At 41.7% G+C, this 20262-nt stretch overlaps 2 protein-coding genes across 12 annotated transcripts in view; one reads left to right on the forward strand and one right to left on the reverse strand.

The window, feature by feature from the left end:
• Lmbr1 (limb development membrane protein 1) overlaps positions 1 to 17731 on the forward strand; it is a 135048-nt gene extending 117317 nt beyond the window's left edge. For 4 of the 9 annotated variants that reach the window (XM_027428643.2, XM_035448514.1, XM_035448512.1 and 1 more), the window contains 2 exons: positions 6013 to 6174; positions 9491 to 11191. In XM_027428643.2, coding sequence (XP_027284444.1) covers positions 6013 to 6174; positions 9491 to 9576 — 248 coding nt within the window. In that variant the 3' untranslated portion in view covers positions 9577 to 11191. Of the gene's footprint in view, positions 1 to 6012; positions 6175 to 9490 lie in introns of those variants that run through there. The other 5 variants (XR_004770972.1, XR_004770973.1, XM_027428644.2 and 2 more) reach the window with 5 other exon arrangements.
• The window catches only part of Rnf32 (ring finger protein 32), a 38621-nt gene continuing 33219 nt past the window's right edge, over positions 14861 to 20262 (reverse strand). For all 3 annotated transcript variants that reach the window (XM_027428650.2, XM_027428648.2, XM_027428651.2), the window contains exons 8-9: positions 15969 to 16136; positions 14861 to 15340 (exon numbers count right to left, since the gene is read on the reverse strand). In XM_027428650.2, coding sequence (XP_027284451.1) covers positions 15092 to 15340; positions 15969 to 16136 — 417 coding nt within the window. In that variant the 3' untranslated portion in view covers positions 14861 to 15091. The remainder of the gene's footprint in view (positions 15341 to 15968; positions 16137 to 20262) is intronic.

A 20262-nucleotide genomic window follows, 5' to 3' on the forward strand; every position in this document is an offset into this window, starting at 1 on the left:
TTGCAGAAGATTTAGCAACAATTCAGTGTCTTTTATGGGAAGAGCCCCACTCGGCTTGAACAAACTTTGTTAATGTGAGCAGCAATGTCAGGTCTGTGGACAACTCCCTCAGCCACCAGGAGAAGAGGAGAATCAGCACTGACACAGATCCTTTGTGCTTTCTACCTCTTTCCCGAGCAGTGTGCTCACACATGTATTGATTTATTGATCTGCTCAGAGCAGCAGCTTTGGTCTCACTTTTCCCCCCTGCTTTTACTTTCCAGGTCACTGATTTAGTCCTTTGAAATGTATTTCCTGACTTTCTTGCAATTGGAGCTGAGTTAACTGATTTTTGAGTCTTTTTCCTTTTCTGATCTGAGTATTGCTGGCTGCAGCCCCTTCCCCATTGCAGCCCCCCTGTTTCTGCCTTTCCGAGGCTGTACCCCATGTTCCAGCTGCTGCCCCTCTTTCTTTCGTACCCCTCCCTTGCTGTGCCTCTCTTCTGCTGCCCTGCCACAGCTACATCACCCTTGTTTATGTACCCCAGACCTTCATATAGAGCATTTTAATTTTCATTTTCTAATACTTTTTCTTCTTTGATTCATGGGATATTTTGAAGCATGTTACTTTGTTCCCAAACATTTGGGGATGAGTAAGAGATTTGCTCATTGGTAATTTTTAGTTTAGTTTCTTTATTGATGTCAATGTCAAGGAATGTACTTTGAGTGTGTGACATCATTTTAATTTGTTGAGCAGGCTCTACAACCTGTGTGCAAGGCACAGTAGAAAGGAAAGGACATATGCTTCACTTGGGTGCTGAGTTTTCCAGGGTCAGATCCACTAGCTGGCAGGTGCCCTCATGCCTCCTAGATCCTTGGGCCCACTTGTTTCGAGTGCTGATGAGAGGAGGATTGTGAAAACACTGGCTAGGATTGTGGACCTCTCTCTTGAGTACTTCTGTCCGTTGGCTTCACATACTTTAAAGCTCTGCTATCAGATGCATAAACATGGGGTCCCCGGTAAACCAGCCCTTTGTAATTATGATAGTAGTGCTCATTGCTTAGCTGGTAACTCTTCTGAAGTCTCCTTTTAGTCACGTTAAAATGCCATTTCTCCTTTCTTATGACACTTCTCCATTCTTATACTTTAACCCTGTGTCTTTATGTTAAATAGCTGTGTAACCCTGTGTGGATTTGAATAGGTAGAGTATTCATATCAAGTTTGAGTTCTGCTGTGATCCCATCTGTTGCCTGTTTCTATCCATACCATCTCTCCCTTGCTCCCCTTTCTTCTTCATCTGTATTCTTACAGATACACTTCTCCTTTATTGGTCTACTGACATAATTCTGAGAAGTTATTTGACCAGTTACTTCAAGGTTTACACAGTATTACAATTTTGTGAATACAGAGGGCAGTGATGTTCATAGTATATCAGCAACTATAGGAAAGGTTGTGGCCACTGGTAACAGTCATTTCTGGGTTTCTTGCTCAGTTCTCTGCCTGACTCCACTTCAAGAAGCTGTCTGCTCACTAAGCTATCCTCATGATGAAGGCTGAGTCCTTTCTCCCTGGGGAGGGTGCTGGCCTTGTTTGCTCCTGGAAGGCCCTTTGAGGTAGGAAGCAACAAGCAACAGCACTCACAGGCCCACTTTGCTTATTTCTCATCTCTCAGCAGTCACTGCCCTTCATTGGTTGATGTCCAGGGTCTTGTTAAGTTTATTATGGTAGATGGGAAAACCTTGTCCCTTTTATTCCCTTTTGGCTAGCACCTGAAGCCAGCAGTCATATTTCTAATTGACATAGTTTAACAAAAACATACTTTCACAGTAAGACTGACCATTCAGACTTCCATAGGAGTACTCTGGTATATGTAACCCCCAAACAAACAAACGGACAAACAAACAAATGTTTTTAAAAGTGGAAGCGGCTGATGGAAGAAGAGACAGACATCCACAGATATACACTGAACTGAACTCTGGAACTTAGTTGCAGAGAGGGAGGAATGAAGAGCGAAGGGGTCAGTACCAGGTACAAACCCACAGAAACAGCTGGCCTGAACAAGGGGGAACACATCGACCCCAGATGCTGTCTGGGAGGCCAGCATAGGACTGATCCAGACCCCTGGACATGGATGTCAATGAGGAGGCCTCTGCACTCTAGGGGGCCCCTGGTAGTGGATTAGTATTTTTCCCTGGTGTAAGAAGGGACCTTGAGAGCCCATCCCATGTGAAGGGATGCTTTCTTGGCCTGGGCACAAGGGGAAGGGCCTAAGCCCAGCCCAGGATGATGTGGTGGACTTTGTGGAGCCCCCATTGAGGGCCCTACCCTGCTTGGGGAGTGGAGGGTGGATGGGGTGGGGGGTAGGCGGGGTGGGTAGGAGGGGTGAGGGTGAGGGGAGGGAGAGGGAGAGGGAGAAGGGATTGACTTGTGAAACAAGCTTGTTCCTAATTTGAACTAATAAAAAAAAAGTTGAAAAAAAAGTCATCTGATGAGCATATTAATAGACTGGACATGAATAAAGAAAGAATGTAGACCAGAAAAAAAAAAAAGAAAGAAAAGTGGAAGCTGGCAAGATAGCTCAATGGGTAGAGGCACTTGCTGTGAAATCTGACAACCTGAGTTAAATCCCTGGAACCCATACATGGTAGAAGGAGAGAACTGACTATCACAAGCTGTCCTCTGACTCCCACATACATGTAGTGGCACATACATGCTTGCAAACTTACATACACATAAGATAAAACATGTTAAAAGATTTTAATGAAATAAAAAATTTAAAGACATTAAAAGTTAGTCTTTGATTTTTAATTTTCTTCTTCCATTCTACCCCCGGAGCAGAAACTTTGTTTTATAGTAATTAACTGTCTTTCTCTTTCTTTCTTTCTTTCTTTCTTTCTTTCTTTCTTTCTTTCTTTCTTTCTTTCTTTCTTTCCTCCTCCTCTTCCTCCTCCTCCTCCTCCTTTTTTTTTTTTTTTTTTTTTTTTTTAATAAACAGGGCAGTCAGCACAGTGTGCCTGCTTATACCAATCCTGATTTTATTGCTTGACTGTTTCTAGGTCATTCTTACTTTAGACACTATCTTAGCTAAATTATTTCAGAAGTCTAAGTAGGGGAGGGAATCTGGAAACATAGTGAGGATGGTGTTGAAACTAATCATTATTTGAGCTTAGAGATTAATTTTTAGTACAAAGTAGTTAATAAATTTGATAAAAACTCATGTTGTTTTGGCACCTTTGTATCAAAACCATGGGTATTTGGGTTAGATATTTGTATACTAGTCCAGCTTGTGTAATTTACTGATAACATCACTTTCAGGCCCTTTGTGTCCCACACTTTACAAATGCTCTGAATGGCCTTGTGCAGTTTCGCCAACATGAACATGCTTGCTCAGAGTAGAAGTTGACTCAGGTGGGCGAAAGAACATGTGTTCTATTGACTTACAATGTGGGTGGGGCAACCTGCTCCTTCTTAAAGTCATTGTATTTTGTGTACCAGTTCTTTTAAAAATGTGAATAGAAAAAAGGTTGTTTTTGAAAGAATTACTCATGACACATTCTCAGTTGAGTCCTTGTGGGGGAGGCAATACACTGCTTGCCATGAAGTGTTGTACCCAGGACACATGACTCTGTGCCTCATTGCTGTCTAATGAAACTTCTTTCTGTGCTTGGGTTTGTGTGTGCGTGCGTGCATGCATGCGTGTGTTGCTTGTCTTTTAACAGTGATGGTATAGGTGAAGACCTTCAGATATTTGCCCAAAGGTATTTGATAGTTTGATATGTTAAAACTCACTGTCTTAATACCATGTTACCTTTGTCCAGAAGAGCAAGTTTGGAAGTATTGTACATTTATATAATAAACTTTACCTCTGCATTGTTACTTTTTCTGAAGTGTTGGTGCTTTCAATTTGAAAAAGACATTTTTGTTATTTAATTGTTGCTGGGACAAAAGCCACTTAGCCAGAATTTCAGAGAAATGATAGTTTTTTGTTTCTAAGTAGAGTTCCTGTGGTATGCAGAGTAATTTTTGGTTGGTCAACCAGGTTTTCTCTAGACTGCATCTGGAACAGTAGTGTCTTCAGATCCAAGCCTGTGAACTAGCATTTTTGTTCCTCTTGGGTATCTATGTATATCTGCCTGAAACACCTGAAAACAAAGCCTTTGAGCAAGAGATTGTCCTTTGCCGAGACATCCTGTTAGGTCTGGATCCTTACTTTCCAGGTGCCAAGTGGGGTCCATTTCTAGGGCCTGTGATCACTCTTCTCAATGTTCTAGGACTTGTGTGCGTGATGTGACTGATTTGACCTCCCAGCTCTGCTCTTCATGGACGGTGCAAAACTATCTACAGTGCTGTAGACAGCAGGGGTCCAAAGTGGCGTCTGCATACACATGCAGGTTCACCAATAAGAAAACATTAGCTATTGTATTTGTAGCACTGTTATGACTGGCAAGGTGATTTGTCCATATGGAGTATCAGTAGTCCATATAGTAATGGTTAATTGAGTGCACACATTAAACATATGGTACATGTGTTAAATCCATACCAGTCCTCTCCTTTTGCTCTTAGCCATTGTAGTAGACATTATCCAAGGCATACTCAGCTTCTCCTTTAGGAGCCTTTCAGATGCAGAAGTTTGAGCATACTTTTCTTATGAGGTGACCATGGCTTTTACTGGATACTTAAGGATATCTTTGGCTCTTGGAATCAATTCAGTTGCCAGTCTTGGGTTTCGCTGAAGCCTTAAGGCTTGTGTTGGTAGGACCATAACTGTTTACATAGCTCGGTTTGAAAAGTAAGGTATCTAATTAGGCATTCATTCCTTAAAACAAAGTCCTTTCTTTTAGGCTTAGCACTGAGAGACTGAAGCCAAAGCTGTCATCATCTTAAAGTAATGCATGATAGGCACTGAATGCTTTTCTGGTATCTGGTTTTTAAACTTCTTTTTGTAAGGTATTATCTAATGTCTTCATTAATCTTCATCTATTTTTAAAACACTTTGGCAATGTCTTTCAAACTTACATGCATTGGTTGCATGTGGGAGTGACTATGGAGCTATTTTTGAAATGCCCTGTTCTCACTGCACTGTTTGCACAGGGAGAATTTCTGCTGTCCATAAGTTTCCCTGTGAGGCTTGCAGTAGTGTTTGATGGAAGTGTGTTGGATCAGGGCTGAAAGCCAAACTCAAAAGTCAGTTGGTGATGTGAAATTGAGTCAAAGGTATTTTTGAAATCACCCATAAAAATCCTTAAATGGCCTGTAGCATATGTAGTACATAACTGTGTTTGTATGGTTCTACAGGAAGTATCTATTGCTTCTTGTAACTTTTTGTTATAGGTCCATATAGCCCCATGTAGTCCTCAGTGTCTTCCTCAAGACTGCCATGGCCTTTTTTTTTCTCATTATATTTGCCCATATGACTGGTAGAATTTGTTTACCTATCCATGGTCAGAAAATCCTACCACTCATGCCCTCTTTGGGTATAAGTTTTGGTATACATAGTCATTTAAATACTCGTTCAGTTAACAAGACTTTAAATGTGTATATGGGTGAATTTAGTAACTTAAGTCCATGTGTGATGTAATCCTTACACATTCCCAGCTTTCTTCTCTTTATAAAACAGTAGCATTGAAGTCTGCCAATGGTGTATTGTAAGGAAATGGTCCTATTTATTCACTTGTGTGATGAACATTAAGAATGTGTAAGGTGTTGGAATTGGGGTTGCAGGAGTGTAATAGACATCATTCCTATGTAACTAGTGGGAAGAACAGGCTCTAGTGAATGGCACCTGAGCTTTCTCGTTAATGCAAGCGTAAGTAGGTGGTAGACACTCATGCCTCTTTCCTGTGTGACTGGCACAGGCATGAAGGTTGAGCCTGGCTTGGGTTGCCCTGCTAGGAAACAGTCATAGGATTCATGGCAGAGCCTTCCCAGAGCATCCCACAAATATCTGAGGACTCTGACCTGATTTCAACTGCGTGTTGCTACAGATATGAATGTACCTCACTTTATTAAGGACTCTTATTTATTTTTTAACAGGAATCACTAGATTTGATCTACTTGGAGACTTTGGAAGATTTAATTGGCTGGGAAATTTCTATATTGTATTATCCTACAATTTACTCTTTGCCATTGTGACAACATTGTGTTTGGTCAGAAAATTCACGTCAGCTGTACGAGAAGAACTTTTCAAGGCCCTAGGTAATCTTGAGGTTTTATGAACATTTCTTTCTACTAATCATGACTTTGACATTTGTGTCTTTATTTAGTTAAGTATTCATGGCTGTCAGTTTGCATTCTTGACTCATGTTTTGGTTGTGATTAGTTTGGAATCATGTCATTGTATTGTAGGGCCTCATCTGTAAGGTGTGTGGGTAGGAACTGTGATGGTTCTTGTGGAGCCTTAGTACAGTGCCTAGAATGCCCTGAGAACTTGAGAATGGCAATCATCCTTTGTTCTTATCACTGTAATGATAATGACTTGGTGTTGAAGGTTTGCTTTCTGGTAATGATGCCTTTTACTGCTGTTTGCTTGAAGCCTTTTTTTTTTTTTTTTTTTTCTAAGTGTATAAACAACCTATAATTCTCTTCTCTAAGCCGGATAACTCTGGAGGTTTGCTGTCATGTACCGTGTCCTATGTATTGTGATGGCATCAAGGTCCGCTCTAAGTGATGTATGTTTGCTGTGTTTACTTCTACACTCATGCTGAATATGATCCAGGGTTTGTGCTTTAGGATGAGAAGCACTCTGGAAGCTTCCCAGGCCTGTAGCATCTACCTCATAGCAGAAATGAAAGGTGGTGGTTTCTTGTAGGAAATATAGGAAACACTGGCATTAACTCATTTGTCTGATACCACTTGAATGCTTATGCTCCGTATAGGCTGTGGTTTTTGATGTTTTAAGAGGCAGAATATTTATAGATTCATAGGCCCAATTTCAGAAAACTTAAACTATAGGAGCATCAAGAAGGCTTTTCATAGCACCTACCTTTATGACCTTGATGTTTGAAACAAACAAACAGACAAACAAAAAACCACCGGGTTACTGCTCCATGTGTATTTTATTTGTAACATACATTGTGACGGGTCAACTGATTAAAATATTTCCCTGAAATGAAAAAGCTATATCTCAGTTGAAACACCAGATAATTTATGAATTTTAGTGCCTGGGTTTCACGGTACTGGCCACATTGAAAACAGCCAGGTGCTTAAGAATTAAGAACCCTTAGTCACATGTCTAGTTGAAGTTTCATTTTTAGCTAGGACCTCACTCAGGTCAGTTCCCACTTGGCTACAACTGAGATGGCTGCAGTGCATCAGTGTTGGTTTCTTGCTATGAGGAGCTTCTGCTAAGTTAGTCAACCTGCCAGAGGCCAGAGGCCAGAGGCCCTCGGTGTCATGTCAGCAATCTGACTGTAAGACACAATGGTGTTTTCAAGAGTTGTGTAAAACTCCCAAGAGATATGTTGTTTTCCTTTCCAAATGTTTTCTATTATCCTTTTGTATATTCTTTGGGGACAATTCTTAATATAGAAAAGATCCTCTTTAAATATAGGTTCAAATGGCCCACAATGACTTCATTATGTTGGACTTCATTAACTCATTCCTAACAGGTGTTTTCAGAGAACATCTGCTGCACAGTGTCCATTATGATGGCAGGGACCAAAGGACCATTTCTGGGGAGGTCTACAGATGACAATATTTCGGTTTTATCAGAATACATGTCCTATGTCACACCCAGATTTAAGAAGTGAAACCTAGCCAGGCGGTGATGCACACCTTTTATCCCAGCACTCAGGAGGCAAAGGCAGGCAAATCTCTTTGAGTCCTAGGCCAGCGTGGTCTACAGAGTTCTAGGACCGCCAGGGCTATACAGAGAAACCCTGTCTTGAAAAACCAAAAAATAAGAAGTGAACCTTCTTAAATCTTCTGTCTTAAAAGTAGTTCCAGGGTCAGGAATGTGGCTCAGTAGTGGAATGCTTGCCAACCAAGTATAAGGTCCTGGGTTTGATTGAAATTCAGCATTGCACATATTCCTCACACACACACAGTATGATTCCTGCTCAGTGCAGCAAGCATGTCCCTCAGGGCCCCACCTCTCCCCTTTCCTTTTTCTGATATTTTCTTCAGTGCATGTCTTTTCTTAATTTTCAGAGGTTCTCTGATCCCTCAGTGGTTTGGCAATTTCTCAGATTAAACTATTTTATAATGATTTCTATTTCCTTCTAATTCAGTTATGGGCTCAAGCTTAAATTTTCTTTCATTAAGTTATGTAAGTAATAAAGACTTTAAATTGGGGGGACTTTATTGGCTTAGGCGTTATATAGAACTTTCTAATGAGAAAGTTACTATCTGGAAATTTAGAATGAATGGTCATCCCACCCCTAACTTAGTTTTTGAGGCATTTAAAAATCTGAGTAGTGTGGGTGCTATTCTACAGTCTTTCGTGTGGATGCATTGCTTGTGGACTCTTACATGGCACACTTTTCACTGTTGCTGAAGTACTTAAAGCTTTAGTATGACCTAAACTATGACTTTTCTGTGTGGGTGCACTATGATCTATGTGTCAGGTGTATTCTGTGAGAAATTGCTGTGTGAGAAAATGGATATTAATGCCCTTGAAAATGTAGTGATGGTTGTTTATCCTATAAAGTATCTTGGAGTGTTTGTGTATTTATTCCTTTGTAATTTCTCTTGTCACACTATTGATAGTTGTTTTTGCATTGCTTTACAACAATTACATACTTAATATTTGGGGTATTCTTCCCACACTTTGCATACATGTGTTTTAAAACAAAAAACGTCATGTGTCTGTATCAGGTTAGCTTCCTAGGCAGTGTACTTTGGTATCAGAACAAGCTTGCTTTCTGGGAAGAGGCTTTCAAGGGGAGGAAGAGGAGGCAGTGCAGAGATGAAATGTGCTTTGAAGCCTGTGGCCTGTGGTATTATGCTTTGGAGGCTCTAGCAGAGACACACTGAGGGGATGGGCAGATGACCCAGTCAGTAACCTACTTGTTACATAAGTATGAGGGCCTCAGCTTGACCCCCAAGACCCCTGTAAAAAAGCTAGACATAATCCCAGCACTGGAGAGTGGAGACAGGTGGCTGCCTGGGCTTGGTAGCTAGCCACCCTACCTGCTTGGTGAGCTCCAGGTTTAGTGGGAGACCCTGCTTCATAAAACAAGGTGGGTGGCATTTGAGATGACATCTAAGACTGTTCTCTGACTTCTATCTGTAGGCACATACACATGAACACATATACTCAAAAAAAAAAAAAATAGGACCCCACTGTGTTCATATCTACCTGTCACCCAGTGATTGGAGGTAGCAGTTCGAGGGAAAAAGAGGTGTGACTTCCACAGAGCTGCCTCCAAGGAGGAGAAATCTTTCATTTCCAGAAGGCTTTAGGTAACATATCACAACCTCTACAAGAAAGCTATCTTGCTGCTGAGCAGGTCTTGTCTGGTCACCGGTCCCTTAGCTGACCCTTTCTCATCCTTACCCTATTTTCCTGCAGGACTTCACAAACTTCAGTTGTCACATACCTCAAGGGATTCAGAAACTGCGAAGCCTTCTGCGAATGGGCATCAGAAAGCACTGTGAGACCTGACTGCCTCAGTAGGATTCTGCAGCCAAGTCCTGATGACAACTCCTGATTCCTGACATTCCCACAGATACTGATCAATTCGTGGTGGGATCTGGGTCCACCTGTCAGTGCTACCTTCTCATCACTGAGAACTTGGCACTGCTGATAAGTTTCTCATTTGAATTTTCTGATTGACTTTAGAGCTTTTGGTTAAACCCTGAGTCTTAGAGACTGAGGAAAAGTTGTATGTCTACAGCAGGGAGCCATCTGGATGAGAGATAAAGATGTGCCACCAGGCAGACTTGGACTTTCTTAGGCTTTGCTTTATGACATGAGACATTTGGGTCTGCAGGCAGAAGCCTGCCTGAAAGTTGCTTGGTACTCCAAAACATCTTCAGAAAGTCTTGGAAACTTCTGTACTAGTAGCAAACTAAGATTTTTATTTCCTTAAAAAACCAAAAGCAAGAGTTTGATTCATATTACAGAATCTTCATTAGACTTCGAGCCAATGGAAAAATACTAGATTCTTTTCAAACCTGAGCCTTGGTGGGCAGCCCCAGGACTATCTTTTTGTGGTAAGCTGCAGTAGGAAGCATACATATGTGATTGTAGGTTTGGATGTTTGTGTGTATACACTCGATAATACTTCTCACAGCACAGTGACAGTGTTGTACACACTTGTAACTTAGACTTTGCCTTATAGGCCATATGTACATTCACTTTTTAAAACCTTTTTAAAAAACTGCTTCACTTCCTGTGCTTGTTGTGCCCGTGAAACCCATAGATGGAAACTGCTGCTGCTGCTTCTTCATGTCTCTCAGGCTTTGGTGACCTTCATATACACCACCTTAAGTCTCCACCTCAGGAAAGTTACCAGAACTTAAAGGTCATGGAAGTGCAGGTGCAGTGTTATATGAGCTCATAATTTTTCAGTTGTAAATGTTGGGATGGTTTCTCAACTCTCGAGTCTACTGTTAAAACACACTTTGAGTACACGCCGTTGCTGTTGCTAGGTAGCACACAATTCACAGAAATATAGTGGTGCTCACATGCACTGTGTGGCTGACAATACAGGGTTGTGTTCAGAAAGAAGTAAAACTTTTTCCCTCAAATTGTTGAAAATAGTTTCTTTTGGAGAAATTTATGAAAAACAGGTTGTATCTGACATAATTTTTTATTTTTTACTTAGAAAAAGAAGAAAATTTAGCTGTACTTTTACAAACCATTGAGTCCACTTCTTTACTTACATTGTAGCATTTCCTGATTCCTAAGGTTAGTTTTAAGGAAAAGGACCATTGGTGCTGTGGCTCTGAGTGACTCAGTGCATGCCTTCAGTGAGCACTGGTAGATTCCTGAGTGTGAGCTCCTGCACTAGCACAATGCAAGCCAGCTGCTGTCAAATTTCCATTATCATTATGCCCATGTTAGTTAATGCCAGGCTCTGCTTTTTATTGAAACTTGAAACTCATCCTTTGGGCAGACCAAGTGAAGGAGAGATCTTAGTTTTTTTCACTGCAGTCACTTTCAGTGCACACCATTTGACGATACATCAAACACAGAGCTCCTGGCTAATCTGTAAGGTAAGGTGTCTGAAAATTTCATAAAATATTAAACTTTTCAATATGTCTCAACTTCAATTTTCTTAATGTTCCTGTGTGTGTGTGTGTGTGTGTGTGTGTGTGTGCGCGTGTGTGTGTGTGAGCGCGCGAGCACGTGCTTGAGTGCGTCCGTCTGTCTGTCTGTGTCTATTCATGAGTGAAGATCTGAGGACAACTTTCAGGAGTCAGTTCTTCCCTTTGACCGTGTGTAGGCCTGTGATTGAATTCAGGTGTCTTTACCTGAGGAGACATCTCACTTGCCCTGCATTGGCTCATGTTATATGTCTTATGTTTATTTCTTATTGTGAACTCACATCAGAGACTGTGAAGTGGCACTGGTGTACAGGAGCATAGGGGCAGGAAGTGGGCATTCCTTCTAGACACATGGGTAGCTCTGAAACCTATCAAACAGGAAATGTATACCTCTAGTTCATGGCTTTGGAACACAGTCAAGAAAACTAAGGTGTTTGACTTGCCCCATTCTTGAGTAAAGAATTAGGTCAGTCTGGACTGGCCAGATTCCAGTGACTCCCATTGGCTTGTTCAGAGTTGTCAGCAGACAGATCTTGGAGACATCACTCTTTCTGTGTGTTGATGGGCACAGCCAGCATAGCTTGCCTGCCCATGCACCTTGTATGTGGTGAACCTCTTTCTCTATTCTTTACATGCAGCCCACACTTACTGCAGATCAATATGCAGATGTCTAACATGATTTGATTTTAAAATGAGACCAATTTTATGGATGTAATGTGCAAGGACTTAGAGCTTGAAAAAACAGTAGTAGCAGCCACCTTCAAGGGCTGGCTGCCCTTGTCACACATTGCCTGAAGCACTTGCTATCTCTTTCTCCCTACTCAAACCTTAATTTTATTTAGGACACAGGAAGCCTGAAGTAGTTCCAGCTTTGACTACACTGCAGAGTAGGAAACTCTGTAGCTACTGTCTGAAAAGTTGGTACCAGCCTTGGCCCTGGAATTCCTAAGAACAGATAAGGAGCCCTCATAGGAACTGAACGTACTAGAAAAAAAAAAAAAAGAAAGAAAAACAAGAAAACTATAATCTATCTACAAATCATTACCTCTGTCCTGAGTGGTAAGGATAGCTAATAGAGGACATGTGGCATTTCAGTTTTATAATGATGTGTCTCATGTGCTTTGAAAGTAAAAAAAAAAAAAGCTTACAAAGCTTAGTAAGATTGGACTCCACCCCAGCTTGTTTTAGTCTTCTAGAGCTCTCACTGCTGTTAGGTCCTGGAAAAAGCCTCAAAAAACCTATTGTTGGCTCTCACAGACCACTTCTGGACCAAAATGCCCTGAGAATGTGCTTCTTGGCCAGTATCTTACTCAGTTCATGAGTTACTGAGAATATCTAGGGATGAGTTAGGTCTGATGAAGAAGCAGCAATCATACAAATTCATAAGTGTGGAAGAACTCATGTCTGTCCCCCATGTAGGGAGAAAGGAAGACTTTATAATTGTCCACAGCCTAGAGCATGCCAGCCTCCCAAGTATGATTAAAGTCAAAATTCGAGGGAACAGTGAGAAGAAAGCTTTATCTTGCAAGAATGCTAAGACATCTGCTAAGTTAAGGAGGAGATCAGTTCATCACAATAAAGACTGCTCTGAGGAAGAAGCCACATTGAGAGTTCTGTGGCCTCTGAACCTTACTGGCATGCAGTATCCCAATCAGGGCTGTCACCAATGTCCATGTGACAGTCAACGAAAGACATGGCAGAATAGTAAAAGTTTGTACTGTCTTCTTGAAAGGTACTTTTTTTTTTTTTTATAAGAAATTTACCTGAGTTGTTACTGACGATTGCAAGATCCCCGAGGCCTTGCCTTCAACACTAGAATTTTCACTGCCCCCAGAACCCCAACTAAGTTGATACCTGATGTGTACTTCACCCCGAGGACCTGTTTGTTGCCAACAACTAGCATCCATTCCTGTGTCAGTAGATATGGACTCTGCTACTTCAGCAGCATACATTACCATGGACATTCATAGGCTCCAGGGATGGCAATACCATCTCAGCTTGTATATGGCCTCCCTCCAAGGCCAGAGCAGTCAGACTCCTGGAACCCTTGCTACATTCCCATTAGATACAGACACACCTGCAGCTGAGTTTCCTGAGTAGAAAAGTTGGTCTCTGAGATGCAGCTTATCTTTGTCTCCAATAAGTCTCCAAATGTTGTAATAGTATGTCTCTAATCATTAAGAACTTTATGAGCATTAGCCTAACATATACATACTTATCCACAAATTATTTTTCTATATTATAAACCAAAAAGAGCCATTTAAAAAAGGGTAAAATACAAATATAGATTTTAAACACTTCTTACATTGTGTAGGGGGAAGTTCCTGAATCCTGGCTGTACCTTTGCTTGCTACCTGCTTCTCTGCTATGCTCCCATCCAGGTTGGGAGAAGACTATCCAACCAGCCTAAGCATGGCAAACATGGCTCTGGCAGGCTCTGCCCGAACCCCATTCACTCTGCCTTGCTAAAAAACCATTAGATTACATGCCTAAACTAGCCCCCAGGGTCTATTCCCATATTTGGCCACTTCCTCTTCCCGAGGCTGACTACCAAGGTCCACCTATCAAAGTATTGAAGCCCAGCAATCAAAAGCCCCCCTTGGTTTACCTAATTAAGATGCCCAATTAAAATCAAACCCCTCATTCTAACATGGTTTCCCCTTTTACATTCAAAAACTGCCACTTGCCTATGTGCCATGTCTGTCTCCTCTCTATCCAGAGGCAGTTCTTTGTCCCTCCAGGACAAACACCCCTTCTTCCCTCTCTCCCTTGTTCCCTTCTCCCTTCTCTATTTCCTGTCTTTGTCTCTTATTCCCTGCCCTTTGTCCCTCTGGGGCAAATACATCTCCTTTGTGCTAAGAACTTAGTGTCGAGCCAATACTGGTCCCTTCACTGGGATACTGTCTCACATGGACACTGTCTCCCAGCACAGTCATCAACATGCTCTTTCCCCAAAGAGAACAGATCCTGGTGGAGGCTGAGGCAAAAGACACTTAAATCCTTGAGATATAAAGAGCAAGGGAGCTTGAAAAGTCTGTAAGATAGACACCCCAGTACTGATTACCATATTGCTAATTCCGTTGGATGGGTCTTTATCTGTTCCAGTGGCCGGGAGCCACCTGAGCAGAGCTGCTCATGGACTACCATGTACACTAAATCTTAGCACTAGTCTCTGTGTCCAACCTGGGCCTTAAAGTATTAAAAAAAAATCACTATATCTATGCTGACACCCACACACTCCCCCCCCCATCCTTAGTTCCTAATACTGTGCAGCAATGGTTCAGAGGGCACTTACACTATACTAGGCATTATAATTTAGAGGTGACTTCAGAGTATGTGAAGAGACATATGCCAGTTACAAAGGAATAATGTACTATTTCCTATCAGGGACTTGGGCATTTGTGGTGTCTGGCATTGGAACACTGGTGCCAATTCTGTGGGCTCCAGGGATTTTCAGTTGTCTGTCTCACATACGACGACAGGATTCTGCACCACTGTCGTTAACGTTTGGTTTAACTTGTTTTGATGTGGAATACCACTAATATTTTTCAGTTTAGATGTTAACAGTACGTCACTATACTACTAATCTATTATATAAAAACAAAGGAAAGATACTTATGCATTGGATAAGTGTGTCAGTTTCCTGGCTGTTGGTCAGACACTAGCTATATTTTGAGTAACACTATTCCTCATTTATTTCAAGTGACTAAACTCACAAATGCACAAAATACTTTTTATATAATAAAGACTACAGTTAGATGGGTCCTTATATTTCCTTTGTATAATCACAAAGGACAGACAGCAGTGTAGTACACAACCCAAAACTCATACAACTCATCAAAAACCAAGGTAGGCTTTTTACCCCCTTTGTAGTTCTAGTCTTAACTTCCTGAACATAAATTCAGCATTCAAGAATTTTCTTTTGGTAACAGGAGCGGCAGAGAGGACAGGCATGGAAAGGGGCATTGTCTCCCAAGGAAAACTCCTCCAAGGCCAGGAGGCAGGCATGGTGGAACAGGTGTGCACAGGACAGGAGGACTGTCTTTCGGGGACGCTGGCTGCTGGTTTCTACAGCTGCTTGTTGACAGTCAGCATGGAGGGAGAGTGGAGTCAGGCAGATGGAACACTCATAGATCTCCCGGTGAGCAGCCTGCAGCACAAAGCAGATATGGATTTGTAATAGGAGTTACTCAGACCAGTGAGAACTCTATCCCAAGACATAGGTCCTCTAAAAATGGGCAGTATGTTGAAAATCTTAAATGTTTAAGATGTGAGATGTAGAGATTATAATAAGCATTTTAAAACAAAAATACTTTTAAAATGCTGAGCATTAATAATATAGCATATATAGTGCCTTTTAATTATTAAAAGTGGGAAGACATTTGGCTGATACTGTTAAAATTTTAAAACATTCCCAATTTTATGTTTTAAGGTTTTTTTTTTTTTTAAACTCCCAGTTTTATGTTTTAAGTTTTCTCTACATCTTGGTTTTGAGTCATTGAAGAGCCCTGCTTTCCTTCCTTAGGCTATTACAGATATAGGAGGAGGGCAAGAATCATGGCCTTACCCTTTTAGGTCCTCATTGTTCATAACACCCACCATTGAACTAGAACTTTTAACATTTCAAAATGAAAGACCCTGATGGTCATCGCTGAGCTCATGGCAAAGGCCTAGGTGTCCCCATCCAAGGCAGACGTCACCAAGGCTCCCACCCTAACAGACCATGTGTGATTGCAGTCCATTCTGCAGAGGCAGCCAGGAGCTGGCCTGAAGCCTACCTGCACTTGGATTTTCTCCCAGTCCTCCTCAGTCATCTCATGGCCACACCTGTCATCTAACTGCTGAAGAATGCTACGATTTACAGCCAAGCAGAGGTCGATTTCTGAGAAGAGTTCATCTATGTTGGTGTTGTATGAGCACAGGATTCGGTGGCTGATTTCTGTGAACTGAGAACAGAGGCATTGACTGGAGCATCTGAATGACAGGGTAGAGTCATTCTTGAAGGAGGAACTTGGCTTCCCTTCTCTCCAGAAGCTGTCATGAGGCCCCACTGTCATGTAACAGGAGTACCCTCATCTCTGAGGACAGCAGTCCTGAGAAAAGCCTAGACCAGACCAGGTCAAGCTACCTGTCTCACTGTCCTTAGCTGTTTCCTTTTTGGGACTTTACATTCTTCATCAGTGAGAGCCCAGTTCACTGCTGCTTAGCTGTTGACTCAGGTCTTGTCTTCTGTAAGAAGGTGCCCATGTCACAGGAGACTTTGTTAAGTGTTGATGCTTTTCTCTTGCTAATCTGTCTTTTGTTGGTCTAATTCAACAATTTAGGGAAGTATAAAAAAAAGAAAAGATACTTTTTCCTCTGCTGCAGTTAGCAAGGAATGTGTCTGGGACTAAAGCTGACAGGAGGGAGGGATTAGAATCTTAGAGGACTTACATCGCACAGTGTCTAACTTCTTGGCACTGCTACCAGGCATGTGGAGACTAGAGCTATCTCTTATGCTTTGCTCATCTGCCTGTGAAGCTGTGGCTCCAGATTATAGATGATCTTAGTGTAAGCAGAAAAGAGGAAATCCAAGCAAAGGAGGGTTGTCCTTTTGCTTTCTTTTTTCCCATTAAGCTCTAAGGTCACAATGTGAAACACGTCTTGCCTAATGACTTTAAAAATCTTCCTCTAAGCACAGATAGTCAGTTTATGGAAAACTAAGATGCCCCACTACAGAACAGATCCCTTGGGACTTAGGTTGGACTCTACACACTAGTGTCAGTACAGAGGCAGCATCTGCAGCGTGTGCATGCCATCTGAAGCGTAACCTTCAATCAGTCTGTAGTGTTCCTCCAAACCCAGCCACTTTATAAAGTTTTTTATATATTACAAAAACAGATTTGGGGAAGCAGCTGGTCTTAGGACAAATGACTTGGGCGTTAGATGCTGGTTGGCAGTGGCAAGGTATGTAGTCATCTCCTAATGGCATGAACAGGAGCTGCTGGATGCATCGGGCTCCCAACACTTTGAAGCACACACTAGAATGAACTACTATACACACACAGGAAGGCTGGGCATTCCTGGGCAAGTTTCCCATTAGCTTTACCTACTGCTATTAAATAGACCTTAATCTGCCCGCTTCCTGACTCATCTGGATATGTCTGCTGTGATTCTTTCTCGTCTGTGGTTGTACCTTCTACAGTTACAAAGGTTTGACGCTGTGCCTGCCCTTTCCTCACGATGCTGTCACCCTATTTTAAAAGAGCAAAGTCTTGAGTACTATATTAGAAATGTAACATGCCTTAAACTTTAATGGGGTTTGTGTCAAGATAGTAAGGAGGCATGGTGATGCACACCTATAATCCCAGCAGTCAGGAGACTTGAGGCAAGGGGTTAAAAGTTTGAAGCTCGCCTGAGCTACATGAGACCCTGTCTCAAAGTGATTTTTTGTTGTTAAGTGTCTTGCCAACAAAGTTGTATAGTGGTCTGCTCCAACTCATTTTTTTTCTGTAAGTTTTCATGACTTATTTTTCTTAATTAAAACATACATTAAAATGTACATTATTGGTCCTGTGCTTAAATGTCATTGTAATTGTGGTCTTATTTACTTCAAACATAATTGTAGGGAATTCTTCATAGATACCTTCTAGACAGAAGTTCAAATGTATACAAATGATTAATAGGATGGTACCACTTCACACAGCATTTCATTATAATTAATAATTTTAGAAAATGAAATTTCACAGTATTTTCTATTATACCAGTACTTACGGAAGGTGGGCATGGCCATCACAAGAGCACTCTGATCATCCTGAGTTTCCAATTTACAGAAGCTTTTTTATAATTTACTAGATCAGCTAACCTAGCTCTTTTATTCTTTTTTTTTTAAAGATTTTATTTATTATGTATAGTTATCTGCATGCATGCTTGCACACCAGAAGAGGACACCAGATCTCATTACAGATGGTTGTGAGCCACCATGTGGTTGCTGGGAATTGAACTCAGGACCTCTGGAGGAGCAGCCAGTGCTCTTAACCACTGAGCCATCTCATCTCTCCAGCTCTTTTATTTATTTATTTATTTATTTATTTATTTATTTATTTATATATTTATTTATTTTTTCCGAGACAGGGTTTCTCTGTGTAGCTTAGGAGCCTATCCTGGCACTCGCTCTAGAGACCAGGCTGGCCTCAAACTCACAGAGATCCACCTGCCTCTGCCTCCTGAGTGCTGGGATTAAAGGTGTGCACCACCAACGCCCAGCCAGCTCTTTTATTCTTAACAAGTAGATTATTTATATCTCTTCAACCAGTGTTGCCTTCCTGGGCCCATTCTTTCCAGATAGGAAGAGAAACTATGACCAGGTTCTTCATACCAGGCACTCAAATGTGACACCCAATCTTTATTTGCTGCCCAGTTAAAGACAAATAGAGGGATTCCCACTAGGATGTTCCATAGAGAGGAGATCATGTTTTCATGTTGGGTGTCCAGTTTAGGTGTGAGGCCCTAGATCCTGAGCACTATGGCTCTGCATCACCAGCTTCTAGCCCTGTGCTCTGCTTTAGTCCCAGTTTTAGAGTTTTTAGGGATAGTTACGCTGGCAGAATGCTTAGGTGGGTAGTAATAGTGCAGTCACAGAGGGAGGGCTTGCAGGGTCTAGAGTCAGATGGGTTGGGAAAGAGAATCATTCTATGGATTTCAATGAGGCTATAAAGATTTGGTCTCTCTGAGCAAGAGGAAAAACATTTGCTGTTAAGGGAATCACTTTCCAAGACTGGGTGTGTATTCATTGCATAGCAGTACATGTCGTATTTACACATCTTTTGCCATAATATAATTACTCTGAGGACCTGAAAGATTCAGGAGTTAGTTACACTACCAGAGACTCTGTCAGAAATGCAGTTGGAGCTACATGTGCAGTGCTAAAATTTCTAGTAATCATGTTGAATAGGCTTATAAATTTAGTATTTTACTACCAGTATATCCAGAATACCATTTCACCACTTCCATTTGAGTGACGATTAATGGGGTATTTTACATGCTGTTCCCCATCTCAGGTCAGACGCATCTTTTTCCCAGAACTTAAAGCCAAGTGCCTTGTCATCTGTGTGCTTGAGAAACACAAGCAATTTAGGAGATGAGACCATTAAAGAGTAGTCACCAGTGCCACTTGAGGCAGGAGTGGGATCTCGTTCGGGGCCACAGCTCCATTTTGAAAATCTAAGGGCTTGGCAGCAGTTCACTTAACTAGCATAAATAAGGCACTTGATTCAATCTTAAGAGCTGAGAAATTAAGACTATAGGAGACAGGTGTTAGATGGGTACAGCAGTGACAGATGACTGTCACATGCTCATTGCCCACAGCAGTTGGTATCTCACTTAGAAACCGTTTCCCACTCACCTGTGAGCCTGGGGAGCCACATACTGGCTGCTTGCAGGCCAGCGCACCTACTGCACCCATGAATAAGACCTGAGCGTGACTGCACACAGGTGTGTGCACACTGTCCTTACCACTGATCAGTCCCATTTGTGTCATTACTGACACCTGCCCAGCTGTGTCCATCTTCTGTTCTCTTCTGTGCATTCTTTTTGTTCTGTCACCTTATACATTACGATTGCATTTATTTTCCATGTGGGTGTGTACATCATGGCTTGAGGGTGGAGGAGAAAGACAGCTACTGGGAGTCAGTTTTCACCTTCTACCATGTAGGTCCTGGGCTTTGAACCAGGCTCCTCATCAAGGACCTTTACCTGCTCCCACTTTACCAGTGCTCCCGCATTAAAAACAAAAGAAATAAACCTCTGTTCTCCAATAAAAAATTTGTATTTTTAGATTTTTTCTCTATCACCTTAAAGGTGAAAAGTCTTTTATTGTTTTAGCTCCCACCCTAGAGATTCATGCTTAGATTATCACTGTCCAAAGTTAACCAGGATCTTCAACCTGGGGATCTACACATGCTTTCACTCGAGACTATCCCCTTCTGGCCCAGATTTGCAAACACTAGAGCTCTCTGACTTAACCTGTTGGGGACACACTGTTATTCTTGTTTGCAGATTCACTGCCTATGGGATCAGCCTCTTTCCATTGCT

The sequence above is a fragment of the Cricetulus griseus genome, chromosome 8 (assembly GCF_003668045.3).
Source record: "Cricetulus griseus strain 17A/GY chromosome 8, alternate assembly CriGri-PICRH-1.0, whole genome shotgun sequence".
NCBI classification, from domain to species: Eukaryota; Metazoa; Chordata; class Mammalia; order Rodentia; family Cricetidae; genus Cricetulus; species Cricetulus griseus.